The sequence below is a fragment of the Engraulis encrasicolus genome, chromosome 4 (genome assembly GCF_034702125.1).
Source record: "Engraulis encrasicolus isolate BLACKSEA-1 chromosome 4, IST_EnEncr_1.0, whole genome shotgun sequence".
NCBI classification, from domain to species: Eukaryota; Metazoa; Chordata; class Actinopteri; order Clupeiformes; family Engraulidae; genus Engraulis; species Engraulis encrasicolus.
The window spans coordinates 49292634-49313621 of record NC_085860.1 but is presented as its reverse complement, the minus strand read 5'-3'; the positions used below and the strand labels follow the sequence as shown (position 1 = coordinate 49313621).

Below are 20988 nucleotides of genomic sequence, written 5' to 3'. Positions count from 1 at the left end.
TGCAGAGGAAATTCAGCATGATTGACATGATTCCATTTGATTCTTTTACAGATGACTCAAGAGCAGACCAAGACAAAGGGAAGTCCCCGAACGCTGAGGTCACCAAACCTCACAGGTCACCCCTGGAGGACGCAGAGTCGACCAAGGAGAACACCGCCGCCTACCCATGCTGGCAGAAAGGCTGTAGCAAAGTCCTCAAGTCCTCCACGGCCCTCCAGGCCCACATCAACGAGGTCCACAACCAGAAAGCTCCGGGTCCCGTGTCGGACCGGCACGTCTACAAGTACCGCTGCGGCCAGTGCAGCCTGGCGTTCAAGACGCCGGAGAAGCTTCAGCTGCATTCTCAGTACCACGCCATCCGCGCCGCCACCATGTGCTGCCTGTGCCAGCGCAGCTTCCGCAGCCTCCAGGCCCTGCGCAAACACCTGGAGACCAGCCACCTGGAGTTGAGCGAGGCCCAGCTGCAGCAGCTCTATGGCAGGATGCTCATGAACGGCGATGCCCTGGCTCTGGGCGATCCAGCCCTTGGCGACGACCAGGGAATGTTCATGGATGACGGAGTGAAGGACGGGGAGGAGATGATGATGATGGACCTGGAAGAGAAGCAGAGCTCCAATGGCGGCGATCCCGCTCTAGTGCAGCAGGAGGACGCGAGCAGCGACATGAAGCGGGCAGCAAACTTGCCATTCAGGAAAGCCACCAACCTGACCATGGAGAAGTTCCTGGACCCGCAGAGGCCCTTCAAATGCACCGTGTGCAAGGAGTCCTTCACACAGAAGAACATCCTGCTGGTGCACTACAACTCTGTGTCTCACCTGCACAAGGTCAAACGCTCGCTCCAGGACTCCACAGCCGGAGTGCCGGAGTCAGTCAGCAGCACTGACCACAAGCCCTTCAAGTGCACCACCTGCAACGTGGCCTACAGCCAGAGCTCCACGCTGGAGATCCACATGAGGTCAGTCCTGCACCAGACCAAAGCCCGTGCCGCCAAAGTTGACCCCACTGTAGCCCCACCTGCTTCTAATAGTGCACCGTCAGTTAACTCTGGCTCGTCCTCCAGCAGCTTGTCCCTGAACTCTGCCTCTCCTGCCGGTAAACCAAGCACAGCCACAAATCCGTCATCTAGCTCAACCTCTGGAACTTCCAGTGGAGACCACCAGAGTGGCAGCGATGCTCTTCTAAATGCGACTAGTAGCCATGCTTCCGGGTCCGAGAGTCACGAGGCAAAAAGAAAAAGGCTAGCGGACATCATAGCATCCACTGCCCAGCAACAGCAGCAGAAGCTTCAGCAGCAGCAGCAGCTGGCCCAGGCCCAAGTGCAGCTTCAGCAGGAGCTTCAGCAGAAGGCAGCACTTCTCCAGTCTCACTTGTTCAACCCTGCTCTTTTCCAGCACTTCCCGATGACACCAGAAGCTCTTCTACCCCTCCAGCAGCAGCAACAGCAGCTACTCTTCCCCTTTTACATCCCTGGTGGAGACTTCCAGCTGAGCAACGAGCTGAAAAATGCTGCGCTGAACTTGGCCAATTCTGCCAACCTGTCTTTGCCCTCCCTGCCTGGGCCAGCGGAGGGAGGAGTAGCCCAGAAGGAGAAACCCAGCACAAGCTCCTCTCAGCCTGAGCCCATAAGACCTCCTCCTACACAGCAACAGACCCAGCAGCTGCAACAGCAGCAGCAGCAGCAGCAACAAACTCTACCAATGCCCCATACTTCTACCAACAATCTGCCTCACCAAGACGGTGTAAAACCTCAGACACCTAAATGTCAGACAGAGCCCAATTTGCCAGAGCAGTGCAAAAAGGAAGAGCCGGAGAGCACAAATGATCTCAAGCCAGTAGAAAAGCTAGACAGCAGCAAATGCAAGAGTGGGGACAGTCAAGAAACAAAGGCACGTGCGAAGGAGACCAAGCTAGAATTTCTGCCACCCAGGATTTCCCATGATGCCTCTGACAGTGCTTCAAGGGCTTTGCTGGAGAACATTGGCTTTGAGCTAGTCATGCAGTTTAATGAGAGCAAGCAGAGAGTGCAGCGCAAGTTTGCTGAAAACATAGCAATTGCTCTAAATGAGTCTGACTCAAAGGAAGTAGATCCCCTGCAAGGAAAGCTGGAGTGTGTATCCTGCAATAAGCTCTTCTCAAACACTCTGATTCTGAAGAGCCACCAGGAGCATACCCACCAAACTGTCTTTCCCATAGAGTCTTTGGAGAAGTTTGCCAAAGACTACAGGGATGATTATGACAAGCTGTATCCCTTGAAGTCACTTACTCCTGAGTCTCCCCCTACACCACCTCCACCTCCTCCTCCTAAGGCACCCTCACCTCCTGCCTCCCAGCCAACTCAGCCAACCAAGCCAGCCCCGTCAACCCAACCAACCCAGCCAATGAAGCCAGTCCAGCCACCTCCACCACCTCCAACCACAAGCACTGCTCCCTTAACTCCAACTGTTACTCCTCCTGCAATCTCTGCTCCTTTGCCTAAAGCATCCACCCTCCCACCTCCACCTCCTCTCCCCTTATCAGTGGATCTTCCACTCTTCCCTCCTCTGATGATGCAGCATATACCCTTAACAACACTTCCCCACACTCAAGTTCCTAACCCAATGGCCGGCATGGATGTCGGCCTACCCCACGACTTGGCGCAGCTCTATCAGCAGCAGCTCAGCCCGGCCTTGCTACAACAGCAAGGTAAGCGCCCCCGGACACGCATCACAGATGACCAGCTGAGGGTGCTTCGCCAGTACTTTGACATCAACAACTCTCCTAATGAAGACCAGATCAAGGAGATGGCAGACAAGTCAGGCCTGCCACAGAAAGTGATCAAGCACTGGTTCCGGAACACACTGTTCAAAGAGCGTCAGCGCAACAAGGACTCCCCCTATAATTTCAATAACCCTCCAACCACCACTCTGGAGGACGTTAAGGTGGACTCCAGGCCTCCAAGCCCAGAGCCTCAGCGGTATGAGTGCTATGGAAGCAAGAGGTCCTCAAGAACTCGTTTCACTGACTACCAGCTGAGAGTGCTTCAGGACTTCTTTGATGCCAATGCCTACCCTAAAGATGATGAGTTTGAGCAGCTTTCAAACTTGCTGGGCCTTCCCACTCGTGTCATAGTGGTTTGGTTCCAGAATGCTCGTCAGAAGGCTCGTAAGAACTACGAGAACCAGGGTGAAGGCACCAAAGAAGGCGGTGAAAGACGTGAAATGTCTAACGACCGCTACATCCGCACTGCAAACCTTAGCTACCAGTGCAAGAAGTGCACTCTGGTGTTTCAACGAATATTTGACCTCATCAAGCACCAGAAGAAGATGTGCTACAAAGATGAAGATGATGACAGCCGATATGATAGTCATGACGATTCAATTGACCTAAAATATGAGTACTATAACGTATCCTCTGCATCCTCAACCTCTCACACCCCAACTTTGTCCTGTTCCAGTGCAAGCCTCACTGCTGAGTCTACCTCTACCCACAATGTGAAACCTGTTGACACTAATGATGTGAGGACTACTGCTAGTGTGTCGGAAAGCTCCAGAGAGTCCAGACCATCCAATCCTGCAGAGGCTCCTTCCCACATTCATGCCCACCTGAGCAGCTCTGCCACCTCAATGCAGAGGGAGCCAAAATTGGAGCCTCAACACCTCAAGCTGGTGGCTGAGGATAAGGACAAAGGACACGCCAGCAGTCCAAAGCCTTCCACCTCTCTCAAGCAGCAGCAGCAGTTGTCTCCATCTGTTCCCCAAACAAGCCCCGCTTCATCTGAGAGCACCCGCACCACCAATCTCAATGCCGTCTCAAGCCCTCCGGCCCCACAGCAGACGAGATTGAGCCAGGCTGTGACCCCCTTCCACTGTGGGCAGTGTAAACTGGGCTTTCCATCCTTTGAACACTGGCAGGAGCACCAGCAGTTGCACCTTCTGGCCACTCAGAATCAGTTTGTGCATCCCCAGTTCCTAGATCGTCCGGCCGACATGCCCTTCATGCTGTTTGATCCCAGCAACACCCTCCTGGCCAGTCAGCTCCTCAGTGGAGCCTTCCCACAAATGCCCTCCAGTTCGATGTCGTCCTCGCCCATGCCCAGCGCCACCATTAACACTCTGAAGAGGAAGCTGGAGGAGAAGGCCAGCACCTGCCCAATAGAGAATGACTGGGAGAATAATGGTGATGAGCAGCATCGCGACAAGCGGATGAGGACCACCATTACTCCGGAGCAGCTGGAGGTTCTGTACCAGAAGTACTTGTTGGACTCAAATCCGACCCGTAAGATGCTGGACCAGATATCCAACGAGGTGGGCCTCAAGAAGAGGGTGGTCCAAGTCTGGTTTCAGAACACCAGAGCCCGCGAGAGAAAAGGCCAGTTCAGAGCATTGGGTCCAGCCCAGGCCCATCGCAGATGCCCATTCTGCAGAGCCCTCTTCAAAGCACAGACTGCTCTTGATGCTCACATTCGCTCTCGTCATTGGCACGAGGCCAAAAGTGTGGGTTACACCTTCACCATGCCTGGCATGCTTTCGGATCAAGGCGGAATGGAATTCGCCAGTAATTCCCAGCTCTCCAGTTCCTGGAACAGCCAGTTAGCTTCCCTCTCTGGTGGAAGCAAGAGTGGCGACTTCTCCCTTCAACACAGCTCCAGCCCCAAGCCCATCAAGATGGAGGGATCTGATGACTTTGATGGTCCTTCAGTGTCCTCAATGAACCAGTCCTATGACCAGACCAAATTCGACAACGATGACTGTTCCTCAGTTAACACATCTATTACCGATGCCACCATGGGGGATGAAGGTGGAGATTTGCCTGAATCTAAACACAGAAATAGTGACATCTTGGCACAGATGGCTGAGAGAGCCTCTTCCTGTGACAACGATGACCTGATGTCCTCAGACCTGGTGAGTCCAGCCATGAGCTTCAGTGCAAAGGACTACGACAACGAAATGATGGTAGACTACAGTGAAAGCTCCAGCCTTGCCGACCCAGGCTCTCCGTGCCCAACAAACTCTGGCAGCCTGTGCGGGGACAGCATTGATCGATCTGGCTCAAAGCGTTATCGCACACAGTTGAGCAATCTTCAGGTGAAGGTGCTCAAGGCCTGCTTCACTGACTACAAGACCCCGACCATGCTGGAGTGCGAGGCGCTGGGGAACCACATCGGATTGGCCAAGAGGGTGGTCCAAGTGTGGTTCCAGAACGCCCGCGCAAAGGAGAAGAAAGCAAAGCTGAGTTTGGCGAAGCATTTTGGTGGCGAGCCTTCCCAGAACGAGGCACCAAAGACCGAATGCACCCTGTGCGACGTCAAGTACAACAGTTGCCTCTCAGTCCGCGACCACGTCTTCTCCCAGCAGCATGTAGCCAAGGTGAGGGAGGCGGTGGGCAGTCAGATGGACAAAGAGCGGGATTACTTCGACCCCAGCTCCGTCCGCCAGATGATGGCACAGGACATGGACCACCTGAAGAAGGCCAATGATGTCATGGGCATGTCCCAACAGCAACAGCAACAGCAGCAGAGATTTGATGCCGCAACGCTCCAGGCCCTGAACCTCTCCGCCCTGCACCCTAGTCTTCAGCACATGCCAGGAATGAGCAGCTCTGGGAATTTCAACCCACCCCACTTAGGTATGTAAGATTTTTTGCCTCAATCTTCTTTTAATAATAAATGATCAACTGTAATCTAACCCACTGTATGCTTTTTTCCTGTGTTGTTTCCACTTTTTAAACAGCAGGACCCAGTGGTTTATCTCCCGGTGTCACCTCCAAGTCTCATGCTGCCTCTGCCTCTTCATCAACACCATCCGACAAAGCTAACCTTCAGCCAACTGCAACCTCTACTCCAAAGACCAAACAACCAGACCTTCAACCAGAACGCCCCAAAGAGAACGGCACTGACAAGAGAGAGGAGAAACCCAAGGAGAAGCCTTCCGCGCCCCCAGCCCCTTCTGCCCCATCCACTTCATCATCATCATCCTCCGCCCGAAAGTCTGACAAAGCAGACCACACTGCCGCCACCCCAACAACCTCCACTCCAAAACCCGGCCTAGAGTTTGTGATGGATCCTGCGCAGCTCCAAGCCCTGCAAGCCGCTGCCAGGGGTGTCGGCGGTGCGGACCCCACAGCTTTCCTGTCCAACCCCTTCCTGCCTTGCTTCATGCCAGGTTTCCCCTCATACTTCCCACCTCAGATCCCCGGGGCGCTCCCCGGAACCCTTCCTGGCGCTCTTCCTGGAGGCTACCTGCAGCCCATTTACGGTATGGAGGGCCTGTTCCCGTATGGTCCGGCAGCCCTGTCCCAGGCCTTAATGGGTTTATCCCAGGGCTCCATTCTTCAGCAATACCAGCAATACCAGCAGAGCCTCCAGGGGGCGCTCCAACAGAAGCAGCTCCAGCAGCTCCAGCAGCAGCAGCAACAGCAGCAGCAGCAGCAACAGCAGCAGATGCAGAAATCCAAAGCAAGCCCAGCATCCCACACCCAGGCCAAAGCTGACTCCAAACAGTCCTCCTCCCAGGGCACCGCCACGAAAGCTGGAGACCGCAAAGATCTCTCGTGCGGCAAAGCATCCCCTTCGACTTCATCATCCGATCAGTTTTTGTCATCCTCGGCGGGTGACAGACCCTCTTCGAAAGTCAGAACCATGGACGAGCACTTCCTCCTGAGCGAGGGTGTGGTCCCCAAAGTGAAAGTTGGAGAGCAGGGGAAAGGTGGGCGGCTGTATGACTGCTTGGCCTGCGGGGTCACGCTGACCGCGGACGACGTTGAGGCCCTCTGCCGCCACCTGGAGTCCCCACAGCACAAGCGCAGCGCGGCGGAGCGACTGAACGCCAAAGAGCACGCCACTCCCGTGTTACCTCACACCCCAACCTGCGCTCCTGACTCCGCCATGGCATCTACCTCACAGCCAGCACCTCCTTCATCCTCCTCCCCCTCCTCTTCTCACCCCTCTACCCTAGACGGACTGTGTCCCCCATCCAACTTCTCCACAGCTTTACTGGATGCCACGCGTACACTGGCCTCCTCCTTCTGTAACCAAACTCCCTCTTCCTCCTCCTCCTCGCCTTCAACGGCTACCTCAAGCTCGGCGAGACCCGGTAGTGCTCGCCCCTCGATACCAACAGACCCTGCTGACGGGGCGGCCCGTGGGGGTGCGGCACCCCCCATGGAGAAACCTCTGGAGAGTCCAAGCTGCACCCCACCAGAGGAGTCTCAGCTGGAGTGATGCTCACTCCACTCCTGGCAGGACTGTAGCAGTGGCTTTACGTAGTGCTGATCTTGGCTGAGCTGGACCAGACTAGCTGCTGGGAATGTAAAACAAGAGACAAGGAAAATGGAAGGATTGGAAAGGAATGAAAAAGGAAAAGTGAGAGGACAAAAAGAAAAAAAAGAACTACTACTACTACTTCTACTACTACTATTACTACTACTACTACTACTACTACTACAAAGAAGAAGAAAAAGCTTTTTGAGAATGGATGTTTGAGGAACACAAAGAGTTGAACGAGAACACTTAACAGTAAGAGGAAAAAAAAAGTTTAAACTGACTGATATCTGAAGAAAACTAACTGCAATTCCAATGCTCGTAACCAAAAAATATGCGTCAGTCGAATGTTTTTCTTTGCCATTTAACATGCTGGTTCCCATCCATCAACCCTAAACAGTGTGAACATTACAAAGACTTATGCAGTTATGTTTTTATCCTGAAATTGGAGTGTTGTATAAAAAAGAAGAGAAAACACAGCTCTCTCCCAGAGCACTTCCCCACCAAACGAACAATTGATTCAAAGTGTGTTCTTAATTCTTGAGTAGCCTACACTACACTTAATAGCACATTAACTTAATGCCATAATTCAGAATGAACTCTTTTTACACACACACACACACACACACACACACACACACACACACACACACACACACACACACACACACACACACACACACACTGAGAGTCATCCAGAAGCAGTCTCCCTCCAAGTGTTTTGAACTGTACCAATGGCTTGCTAAAATAACGATGTATTGTAATGGTGTCTCCTCTCAGGTCAACAGCTGGTAACTTGGTCTTGTACGGAACTCATTGTATAAATTCTGTTCTTGAAAATACAAAGAGAAAATGTTTTAAGCCTAAAATGTAAGTGTTAAAAGAAGGGAAATATTAAGTCCTATTTTTTCTTAAAGGTGGAAAAGCATTACTAGTCTTATAAATGTGCCCATTTTGGTTTTATTTCATGGTAGGACTTAAACTTTACCCTAAAAACAAAGAGAAATGCAGACTTGAATGGTTGATTTTTTTTTTTAAGAAAGGCTCTGTGTTTTATGATAGATACATGTATGAACATTTTTGGTGTTGCGTAGATTGTTAAATTTTAACTGTTTGGTAGGAAGGAAAAACCCGTATATTTAGCTTTTGTATTGTCCAACTCCAAAAGGCACTTCAGCTGATGTCGTTTTGCTCACTCCGAGGGGAGAGGACTGTGTCTACTTTAAAAAACCCTTGTTCTGCAGCCCTGTCTCGTCCCTTCCCTCTCTTCCCCTTCACTTCTCTCCCCTGCCCTGCCCTGCCCTGCCCTGCCCTGCCCTGCCCTGCCCTGCCCTCCTCTCCTCTCCCCACACCTCATGTTGCCAGTTGCTACTCGACTCAACCTGGATCTGTGTAGCACTTAGCCATTCACCTCAGTAGAAAGCTCTGCAGAAAACCACAGCCTACCCACCTACCTACCCACCCCTTTCCCTGATGGTGTATTGGGGAACGTCGTCCCCCACCACACTCCCACCGTCCCATTTGAGGTTGGAGAGAACGGGGACGTTCCCATCCCCATGTATCCCATCTACCATTATGTTACAATGATGCACTTAGTACAGACCCTCGCTCAGTCACCCTTCTGGCAGCTCGAGCCCTCAGTCTTCATGCGGCCACATTGGAGCTCAGCCCCTCACCGTTTCACTTTCGCTTAACGTTCACTTTGGGCGTTTTGTTTTTTTTTTTTTAAAGGGGTTGAGAGGATGTCACACTCAGCGTGATGGGCCCACAGACATGGGGCATGCTGGGAACTGTAGTTTCCCACTAAAGACTTGGCCCATCAGATGGCTGTGTGCATGAGTGGAAAGAGTAGAGAGGAGGTATGGACTTAAAAGTCACAAGCAGCATTATCTCTACAGCTCTATGGTCCACTGCCTCTTTACCCATCAAATGTTTTATTTGTTTGTTTCTTTGTTTGTTTGTTTTTGCTTGTGTTTACCTGTTATTGTTGTTCCTTCGAGAAATAGTTACATCTCCTTCTGTTGCAGATCAGTAGCTCATTTTCAGTATGTTCCTACAGTTATCATTTCAATAATAATTATGATAATAATGATAATTATGATAATAATGATGATGATAATAATAATAATAATGATAATAATAATAGAAACAACAACAGTATTGCTTTAAAGGAAGATCCAAAGACGAAATATTTTAACCAATGGTGCAAACAAATAAAACACTTCTTTATACTTGATATGTTATTGCTTTTAACAAAAATAGAAAACACGATTTTAGACGATGGAGTCTGCGCTAGTTCACTGTTTGTGCTTATTTCTAAGGAAAAGCAGTGTCTTCATTTGCGAAATAACTCGAAAACCAAAAACCAAAAGAGCCCTTGTGCTTGTGGTATGGGGTAGAACCAGAGTAGAGCCATTGCAGTTTGTAAGATAGATGAAAAAAAAACCTCTTTGTTAACTTTGCTGTGACCAACAGTTATTTTCTTGGTCGGTCAGTCTGTCTGTCTGTCTTTCTGTCTTTCTTTAATTTGGTTGGTTTCCAGGTCTGATCTTTGAGGACATACGATTTGCTGCTAACGTAGTTTTGTATTGATACTAAGATGCATGCTGAAATTTGCTTTTTCGAAGCTTTAACGACAACAAACAGTAAGCTTAATGCCATTTCCAAAACATTGATCCCACCCGCTTTCTTCCCCAATTGTTGCTATCTTTAAAAAAAAAAAAAGCATAAAAGACTGTGAATAGACATGTACCTTCCAAATAATAATAACTATTATTTTTGGAGTTTTGTTTTTCTTTGAAACTAGCCAATGTTCGATACCAATGATAAATATTTGTTTATACAGAAGACTGCATTCCAAATACCACACCAATACAGTTTTCATAGATGTATTGTATTTTTTTTGTTTGATGTCTTGTTTGTTTGAAAATCAGTGTTAAATGTTTGATTCTGCTGTGAGGGGTGTTTGTGTGTGTGTGAGGGGGCTACACCCCAAGGCTGCTGTCGCTATAGCGACACAGCCAACACTATGTGCAACTCCTGTCTGAAAATTCCTGGGAAAAAAAGGTTGTTACTGTAACCATAGCGATAGCCAAATAATGTTGTAAATGCACACCTCTTAGTGACATGTGACTTTTTTGTTTTAATTTTTTTATTATTATTGTTTTTTTTGCCATCATACTGACCATACCACAAGAACTCGCCCTAGTCAATAAAGTCTGTTTTGTTGCAGATGATGTGATGCTGTGATGTTTTTGTAGACTCAGTTGAACTTGCAGTGCATGATGCCAAAAGCCTGTGAAGCGTTCCTCTCAAATGGCCTGTTGGAAGCGTAACAACGTTCTGTGTCTATGAGTGTGGTAAGGGGTACAGATATTCTTTCATTGAAAAAGGGTTGTATAAGTCATAATATAAGGCATGATTGTTGGCTTAAGGTTATGTCCTGATTATGTTTAATAGTGAATTATATCGATAAAGTAAGCATCCAAAAGCAGACATACCCACAGTAACGCACGTGAACCTTTATTCTGCATAATGCCATATGTGCAGAACTATAGCCTACATGAAAACCACCATACAAATACATTTCCTAGGATCTAGCAATGTCCTCGCAGCTAGCCACCTGGGGAGTTGTTCTAATAAGTACAGCTGCAGAGGTCAAAATCAAGCTTTCGAGTGCTAACCCGTCCATATTGTAGCTCTAATGCACAATGCTCAAATTTCTATAGGCCTACGTGTTTTGTCACCAGATTCTAGGAAGATGTGTACACCATTCCTACAAAATAGTTGAAGTGCTGCTTGTTTTGAAGCGGACACTAGAGAGGACAGCTCGCTCACGTCATATGAGCATAGTACGGCATGGCCGCAGGCGCAGTCACTTTTTTTTATTAGAAGAAAATAAAAATAAAAACACTCGCATAAAGCCAAAACAACAACCAACAAAAAAAGAACGAGGACAAAAACAAAAAGCATACATACTCTATCGGAAAATATTTTAGGGAAATCCACATAAGTTCTTAATGGCCAAAATGTAAGGAATATTCCAGAGAGAAAGAGATAGAGAGAAAACCGCTATATACACAATAGTGTCAAAAACCCTACTGTATCCCATTTTTTGTATAATGATCAAGTCTTGCCAACCATCAGGTTGTGCCCAGTGGTTGAGTCGTAAAATCAAACCAGGGGGGATGGTCAGAGATGTATTTCGATTATTGGGGGTTTGGGGGTTTCTAACCTGAGAGAATTTTGAAAATACAGTAAGTTGTTAAAAGTACAATTTTAACACAATATGTGAATGTATAGCCCATAAATGAATATACGGTTTTAGAGGGGGATGATTTTTGACCATTTCCATTGAGTGGGATGATTTTTGACCATTTTCATTGTAGGGGGGATGGCATCCCCCCTCATCCGCCCACAAATCGAGCTCTGGTTGTGCCTGTCCTTAGACATAATTTTAGTTAATAGATAATGATGTTACAAAAGCATGATAAATTATTCTAAGCTAACATTCTTTTCTTTTATTAAAATAAAACAATTACCAAGGAGTACAATGGTGCTTAACAATATGTTTTTTCCCGCTCTTGAAAACCCCAGATTACATTATGTGGTGATAGTGGTCAGGCAACTCCTTGCTCAGATGGCCAACCCACCAACTTGTGCCAAGATCAAGCCACATTGGGGCAATACCAAAACAAATGCAGAGTGCCCTCTTCTTCTTCTCCACAATATCTACACATGTTGTCCACATTATTTTCCACATTTTTAACATATTTTCTTTGTTGGCACGATTTTATAGAAAACTTTCATTTGAAGAGCCCATAAATATGTTACACATGATTCATACACATTTCAAAATATATTTAACCAGGATAGAATGTCAAAAATACTTTCCCAGTAATATGGTAGAGTTGCAATATTTTGTGAGGATAAAAATTGTACATGTCCAAGTTGATTTTTCTATGTCCTAACCTTTTGTGGTTTTTAATAAATGGGTGACAGATACACATGTCAGTATTTGACTGTAATAGTGTTGTTTTCCATTTTGATGGTATTGCTGAGATCAACTGCACATAGTGTAGCTTTAGACAAAAATCTCATATATTGAAATAAAAGATTCATATGTATGAAATTATCCATTATCATTGAGTATATCGTTCACAAAAACTACATTATCATCTAAAAGTGATTGCCAATATACATGGGTTTCACATTTGTAAACCATTCCTGGCTGCATGACCCTGTCTGCGCACTGTTCAACCTCTGATTAGGCGCGTTTGCAATCAAGCAGATTTTTTCGTGATCACAACGAGATCTGCTTGGTCTTAGAAAGGTTAATTCTGCTTTGAAAACGTCATGTGAACACTTAAAAATTCGGAATTAAATGAAAGATCAAAGTAAACTCAACGGAACTATTTAATTCAAAGAATTAAAGTTGTCATGTAAACGTAGGGATAGACAACCGGGCATCCTCTTTCGACTGGGGCCGGAACTCGCAGTAGCCACAATGCAATTCAAATTCTGGACATTCGAATTGATTTTGCGGTGTTTCCGGAGTTACATTTTTTATCCATCATCATGGCGTCACACCCACTGCCCATGCGCACCGTGTCCTCAGGTTACGCCCCCATACTACACCATGGCCAATGCATTTCCCAGCAAGCAAGCGTTCTTTTACAATCTACAGTACTTTCTACCTTCTTTGGTTTGAAGTAATGTGTTCTTGGTCTCGTGTGGATTTTCAAAGAAGAGACGTCCTGAGGCACTCAAGAGGATAGTTACGATTAAAAAGATTGTATTTGGCAATAATAACTATATAAAAAAAACATACGTACATGTTTCAGCCAACAAGGCCATCTTCAGGAAGACTTGTATCGTATTTTGTGTCTTTCAGGCTACCTCTACCATCTAGTTGTATCTATGTGCTCCTGACTCTCATCCATCCATTTCTAATTTCTAGTCAAGGCTTCATATCAGCTCATTTTTAATCATTGTACTTTTTTTCCCTCCATGTTATCTGTCTGGCTTGAATCACCTTGAATTTCGACTCATTTCACTGTATCCATCTCTCTTTCCACCCGCCACAACATCTATTGACTGTACTCTCCATGTAGTCATCCAAGTATCCATAGCAGAGCCATCTATAAGGGGAGTTGTAATGACCGAGGTCTCGGAAGTGGATTTGCCACTTGCTTCAAAGTAGACTGAAGTAGTGCCCGGAAGTGGCTTTGTTCTGCTAGACTAACACAGAACCACTACGTAACAAGCCAAATTAAGGAGAAACGAAAAACATTTCTGGGTAATTACCAACAAATACTGTATATGCAGTAGCAATTGCATTGTTTATGATTAATTCCTTAACATTTGCTGACATTACGTAAATCCGTGAAATAAGACCTATTTTAGGTTTCTTTATATAGGCTATACTAGACCATGCCGTGGAAACCACTTCCTGGCACTAACGTAGCATTGGGCACGATCGTGATGAAGCAGTGCTGCTTTTGCTAGGCAGCATGCATGCGCACTTTGCCAATTTGATGCATTCTGGTTAGAAAAATTCTGTATGTATGTATGGCAAACTGGAAAAGTGTGCATGCGCCCTGCCTAGCAAAAGCAGCACTGCTTCATCACGAACATGACCACTGTGAGCAGCCCCAAAGAGGGTGTTGATTAGCACTGAGCCGCCTTTTTTGTGTGGAAAACATGGACCATAGCAGTCAATGGGATAAGTCTGACTCACCCAATAGAGGGCTCTGATCCATAGGATCCACACTTCCCTAGAATCCATCCACTGTTTCCGCAGTGGCTGGATGTTGGTGTCACAGACATACATGCAGGGCCACTGACAGCTTCGACCTGGCTTGTGACAAATTCATCTATAAAAAGGCCCCAGCATTCTCTCACTTCTGGGCCCCCTGTCTCCCTGGGCCCGGACAACCCCCCCCCCCCCCCCAAGTCATAAAGGGTGGAGTTGGTCCTGTCATAGCCATTTTACCTCGGCTACATCGCCTGCCAGCGTTGCTTTGATTTCCCCCAGTCCTCTTTTTGATCATCCCCTTCCTGTGATCCAGAGCGAGAGAGTAAGGGAAAGGTAGATGGATGGATAGATGCGGGTTGAAACACACACACACACACACACACACACACACACACACACACACACACACACACACACACACACACACACACACACACACACACACACACACACACACACACACACACGAACACATACACAGGAAAGACGAAACTGAAACTGGGGATTACAGAGCGGTAGACAAAGTGTGTGAGTGAAATCAGATCTGTTTACTCTTCAGGAGATGTGCTGTGAAACCAAATGCATTTACTCTCCCTTTTTGTTTCTCTTTGTTATTTTGTCAATGCTCTCTCTCTCTCTCTCTCACTCACGCACGCACGCACGCACGCACGCACGCACGCTCACTCACTCACTCGCTCACACACACATGCGCCTTATTCACTGCCGTGTTAATCAGAACTTAATAAAAGATAGGTGAGCTGCGGAGGGCCCCTGCTCATATATCAGTCAAGGTAAAGACACCGGAGACGTGGAGTGGCAGCCAGGTTTTAATCACACATACATACTGTAGGCTACACGTACCTTGCAGTCCTTAAAGTGGGCGGTGCATGGGGGGAACAGGGAGAATGTCAGAGCGATCATGTGTCTGATTTATTTTGTAGCTGATGAGGAGGTGTATTAGTGCTTCATGAGGACCGTGTGTGTATGTGTGTGTGTGTGTGTGTGTGTGTGTGTGTGTGTGTGTGTGTGTGTGTGTGTGTGTGTGTGTGTGTGTGTGTGTGTGTGTGTGTGTGTGTGTGTGTGTGTGTGTGTGTGTGTGTGTGTGTGTAAGAGTGTTTATGATTTATTTAGTGGCATGCTGATTACTTCGTATATTATGGCAAGCTTAGAAGTGTGTGTGTGGGTGGGTGGGTGTAGTGTGTGTGTGGGGGGAGGGGGAGGGGGGCTGGTGTGAGTGTGTTTATTTGCACGTGAGCATGATTTATTGACGAGTCGATTAATGAGTGAAAGTAATTACAGTGAATGTGTTATTCTATATTAAAGCTGGCATACACAGACACACACACATGCACACGCCTTTTGCCTGTCATTGATGTGTGTGTTTTTTGTGTGAAGACAGGCATGTGTGTGTGTGTGTGTGTGTGTTTGTGCGCATGTGCGCGTGTATGCGTTTCTCACTCTGAGAGAGAGAGAGAGAGAGAGAGAGAGAGAGAGAGAGAGAGAGAGAGAGAGGGAGAGAGAGAGAGAGATGATCAGATTCATTGCTGGACACATGCATAGCCTGCAGGTGTATCTCCCCTGTGTGTTGTTTTCTTTCAACTCTCTCCCTCCTTCTCTCTCTCTCTCTCACTCTCGCTCTGCTACACTTTTGCTCACTCCATCGTTTCTCTTATTACAATGTCCCTTGATCTCTTTCTGTTTTTTGCCTCTCTCTCTCAATCTCTCTCTCTCTATCTCTCTCTCTCTCTCTCTCGCTCTCTCTCTTTGCCTCTGTTTTTCTCTCTTATTTTGCCTTCTTCTCTTTCATTCTGTCTTTTGCTCTTTCTCTCCTCCACTCTCTCAAAATGTATCCCACAAATTTCTGTATTCATTCTCCCTTTTCTCTGCCTATTCCTCTCTGTCTGTCTGTCTGTCTGTCTGTCTGTCTGTCTGTCTGTCTGTCTGTCTGTCTGTCTGTCTCTCTCTCTCTCTCTCTCCCTCTGTCATTTCTTGGATGTCACACTTGCTTGTGTGTGTGTCCACCACTAAGATGGGATGAACTTGGTGCCACTGCCCCCCCCCCCCCCCCCTCCTTCATCAGCTGATTGCAACTGGGGGGTGGTGGGTGGGGTAGTGTAGTGTAGTTGGGTGCTATGCTGTTTTGTAGAGTGCCTCCCCCCGTTTAACATGCTAAATTATTCCGTTCTGCCTGCATGGCATTAGGGGAATTGCCAGGCTGACCCGGAGCCCGGCTCATTAATTAAACTTGTGACATTTAACGGGATGAGTTTCCTTTGAGGGGGGGAGACGATATTATTAACATTACCAGTCTCTCGCGTATACTGCCTCAGCTCTCGCCTCGGCCTTGATTATGGAAAGGGCCTTTTTATAAAAAATGTTGAAAAAAAAAGAAACCCACCTACCTTCTTTCTCCCTCTTGCACCTTATTATTTTAATGTGATCACATCACGTAGATGGAATCGGCCTTAGCCAGCAGATTTGGACCGGGCCGAAGGTACACGTGGGCTACCTGTGTGTGTGTGTGTGTGTGTGTGTGTGTGTGTGTGTGTGTGTGTGTGTGTGTGTGTGTGTGTGTGTGTGTGTGTGTTTGTGCTTGTGTAAGGAGGTGATTCAGACAGGGGGATACAAAGGGTCCAACACACAAGGTTTTTTCTAACACACACACACACACAGACACAGACACAGACACAGACACAGACACAGACACAGACACGGACACACACACACAGACACGGACAAGCTCTCCTGACCTTCAGGAGATGAAATGGGTTTTATTGTGCTGTAAATGAAGAGAGGAAAGGTTGTGCTGTGCTGTGCTGTGCTGTGCTGTGCTGTGCTGTGCTGTGCTGTGCTGTGCTGTGCTGTGATATGCTGTGCTGTACTGTGCTGCGCCTTGCTGTGCTGTGATATGCTATACCATGCTGTGCTGTGCTATGTTGCATGGCACTGTGCTGCGTTTTGCTGTGCTGTGCTGTGTTGTGTTGTATTGTGTTTTGCTATGCACTGCTTTGTCTCTTTTCCACTGCCGGTTTTCGGCCTACAGCTCGACACAGCGCGACTCGGCCGACACTTTTTGCTCTTTGTTTGAGCTGTGGCGTGCCCAATCGAAAAGCTAAAAGTGGCGGCCGAGTCGCGCTGCGTCGAGCTGTAGGCCGACCAGAAAACCGGCAGTGGAAAAGAGGCATTAGAAACAGGGCTTGACATTAACTTTCCCTTGCCGGTCACTGTGGCTAGTGGTTTTCCTGAGTCACTAGCCATTCAGCTATTCTATTAGCCACAAATTTGATTTTTGTTTTTTATCATGATGCTGTACATCTAACCTCAGAAGGAGTGCATGGGTTTCTTTGTTGAAATAAAACAAGCAAATAGAAACTGAGTAGCTGAGCTTTTTCTTGAACTTAAATACAAACAGTTGATACAAAAGGGGCAAAGTGCAGAATATACGCTATTCTGATATGTCATACCATAGAATAAGCTACCTGCCAAATTGGCTAGTAACACTGAAATTGTTACCAGCCACAGCCAAGTTTTACCAGCATTTGGCTGGTTGGCAGGTGCCAGTGTCAAGCCCTAATTAGAAACATTCTAGGATGTTTTTACATAGGGTGACCAGACGTCCCGGTTTCACCGGGACAGTCCCGGTTTGGAGTTGTGTGTCCCGAGTCCTGATGTCCCGAGCAAACTCTATCGGGACACAAATATGTCCCGGTTTTGGCCACCCACTACATTACGCCATGTCTATCAGGGTAAATATATGGAAAAGATTACCTGATTACCTAAAGTTTACCTGCCACAATTAATGGCAGCCAGCGCTTGTATAGAAAGTCTGAAGGAGTCAGTTGCAATTTGTCATTCCGACCTCTAAAATTGCTTAGAATGCAGGAAATTGCATCTAAAAAATACAAATTTTCCTAGAGGAGGACTCCCAGACCCGCCCGCCAAATATTGTCCTTCAGTCACGCATGAAGTGTCCCGGTTTTAGACTACAAAAATCTGGTCACCCTATTTTTACACTCTCATTACACAACATCATGGAACAGCCGGTGGAGGTCCAGGCCATGGCTCCCTTTTGACAACGTTTTTTCATTTTTTTTTTTTTTTTAAATAGCGCATATAGCAGATGTGTATGCTTTGCACCCCCTACCTACAGTACACTGCTGAACATTACTGGCAAGCTAACGAGTATCAGGAAGTAGGCAATGGAGTGAGCAGAGGTTGGACAGGCATGGGAATTGGGTTTAGGAGAAAAGAGAGGAAGGAGAGATGAGTTACAGAAAAACGGAGGGAATGAGGAGATGAGAGAGCATTGCATGTTATTACACGTACAGCCGATGTTTTTAGCAAAAACAATATCCAAATTTATTTACAGGGAATTGGTTACAGTCCCTGGAGCACTGTGGGCTTGGATGCCTTGCTCAAGGGCACTTCAGCTATGGATGGAGGTGGGGAGAGGTAAGGGTGGGATTCGAACCAGCACCCTCAGAGCTTAAGACCACCCCGCAAACCACATGGCGACGGCTGCTCCATGACGTGAAATCAGAACGAGGTGAGTACCACTAGGAAGAGAGAGAGTAGAAGAGAGAAGAGAGGGAGGAAATGGGAGGGAATGAGAAGAGTCGAACAGAGAGGAGAGAGACAGTGGAGAGATGATGAGAGAAGAGGAGGTGAGGAGAGCGATAACAAAAGGCGATGAGGAGAAAAGGAGAGGAGAGGAGAGAATGAGTAGAGATGATAGGAGGGAGATGGAGGGAGGGAGATGGAATTAGGAGAGGAGAGGAGAGAAGATGAGAGAAGAGGAGCGGAGAGGAAAGAATGTTGTAAAGTACAGAAGAGAGGGAGGGAGCATGTAGCTGAGAGATTAGAGAGAGGAGAGGGAGATGAGAGGTGATGAGGAGAGGGGAGAAGATGAGAAAATGAGATGAGAAGAAAGGAGAGGAGAGAAGGAGTAAAGTAGAGGATAAAGGAGGGAGAGCTGAGAGGAGAGAAGAGGAGTAGAGGAGTAGCAGAGGAGGTGAGGAGATGTGGGAGGAGAGAAGAGGTAGAGTAGAGGAGGTGAGGAGATGGGAGAGGAGAGAAGAGGTAGAGTAGAGGAGGTGAGGAGATGGGAGAGGAGAGAAAGGGTAGAGTAGAGGAGGAGAGAAGGGGTAGAGTAGAGGAGGAGAGAAGGGGTAGAGTAGAGGAGGAGAGAAGGGGTAGAGTAGAGGAGGTGAGGAAGCCTGGAGAGCTGAGAGGAGAGAAGAGGAGGTGAGGAAGCCTGGAGAGCTGAGAGGAGAGAAGAGTAGGAGAAGCAGTACAGAGGAGGTGAGGAGATGGGAGAGGAGAGAATGGGTAGAGTAGAGGAGGAGAGAATGGGTAGAGTAGAGGAGGGAGGACGCCTGGAGAGCTGAGAGGAGAGAAGGGGTAGAGTAGAGGAGGAGAGAAGGGGTAGAGTAGAGGAGGAGAGAAGAGGTAGAGTAGAGGAGGGAGGACGCCTGGAGAGCTGAGAGGAGAGAAGAGGTAGAGTAGAGGAGGGAGGACGCCTGGAGAGCTGAGAGGAGAGAAGAGGAGGGAGGACGCCTGGAGAGCTGAGAGGGGCCTTTTTTAAAGCAAAAGGTGCTGAATTAATGGCTGAATTCAGGAGGCAGAAGGCTGCAGCAAGAAAAAAACGAAGACACTCATTCTAGTCCCCCCCTCCACACACACACACACACTCGCACACGCACACACACACACACACACACACACACACACACACACACACACACACACACACACACACACACACACGCGCACACGCGCACACGCGCGTGCGTGCATTTTCATATATACACACACACACACACACACACACACCACCCCCAGCGCCCCATCAGTATTAATATTCTGCAGTGCAGGAGAGGAGAGAGGGCACGTGTGTGTGTGTGTGTGTGTGTGTGTGTGTGTGTGTGTGTGTGTGTGTGTGTGTGTGTGTGTGTGTGTGTGTGTGTGTGTGTAAGGGGGGGTGGCAGTAATAATATTCAGGAGGGATGGGAGGAGTGATGGAGAGAGTGTGTGTGTGTGTGTGTGTGTGTGTGTGTGTGTGTGTGTGTGTGTGTGTGTGTGTGTGTGTGTGTGTGTGTGTGTGTGTGTGTGTGTGTGTGTGTGTGTGTGTGTGTGTGATGAAGGGGGGAGAGCGGTAGAGGGAGGGTGGAGGAGGGAGGAGGAGGGAGGAGGGGGTGGGGGTGGGGGGTGTAGGTAATGATATTTGGTGGGGAGAGGGAGGTAATTTCAGCTGGGTGTCGTGCGTCTGCAGACAAGTCTAGCTGATAGATGGGCTGTGCTGATGTGTGATCTATGATGTATGCGCCCAGGCCCTCTCTCATCTTTATTCATGAGCTGCACAGCACAGCACAGCAGCACCACGCGACACCCCGCTCCCCTCTTAAAGGGCCAGGCAGGCAGGCAGGCACCCCTCTTTTTTTCTCTCTTGTTTCTCGTTTTCTTGCAGCTTGCTGCAGCTAGTTCTAGGCATCTTCTTCCGTGTGGCAGGCTGATACCACACACACGCACACACACGCACGCACACACACACACACACACACACACACACACACACACACACACACACACACACACACACACACACACACACACACACACACACACACACACACACACACACACACACACAGTGCACACATAGGACCCCCCAACTCACACACTCACACCACACACAGAAGATACACACACACACATAAACAGTGGTGTAGTCTACTTTTTTGTGGTGGGTATACTGTATATTTGAGTATTTTTTGAAGTGGGTATACTGTATATATTTGTGCTATTCTAAATGATGGATCAATCAATTTTAAGTGGGTATACTGAAATCCCTGAAATTTTGAAGTGGGTATACTCAGTATACCTGCGTTCTACGTAGACTACACCACTGCACACAAACAACACACAAACACATGCAAATATATACACACATATACAGACACAAACACACACGAGCAAAAACACATGCACAGATGCC

General features: G+C 47.8%; 1 protein-coding gene across 2 annotated transcripts in view; it reads left to right on the top strand.

Annotated features, from left to right (window-relative positions):
- Positions 1-10473, top strand: part of LOC134447912 (zinc finger homeobox protein 3-like) — a 64739-nt gene extending 54266 nt beyond the window's left edge. The window contains exons 8-9 of one of the 2 annotated variants that reach the window (XM_063197632.1): positions 52-5604; positions 5712-10473. In XM_063197632.1, coding sequence (XP_063053702.1) covers positions 52-5604; positions 5712-7198 — 7040 coding nt within the window. In that variant the 3' untranslated portion in view covers positions 7199-10473. Of the gene's footprint in view, positions 1-51; positions 5605-5708 lie in introns of both variants that reach the window. The other variant, XM_063197631.1, reaches the window with a different exon arrangement.
- The last annotated feature ends 10515 nt before the right edge of the window (positions 10474-20988 follow it).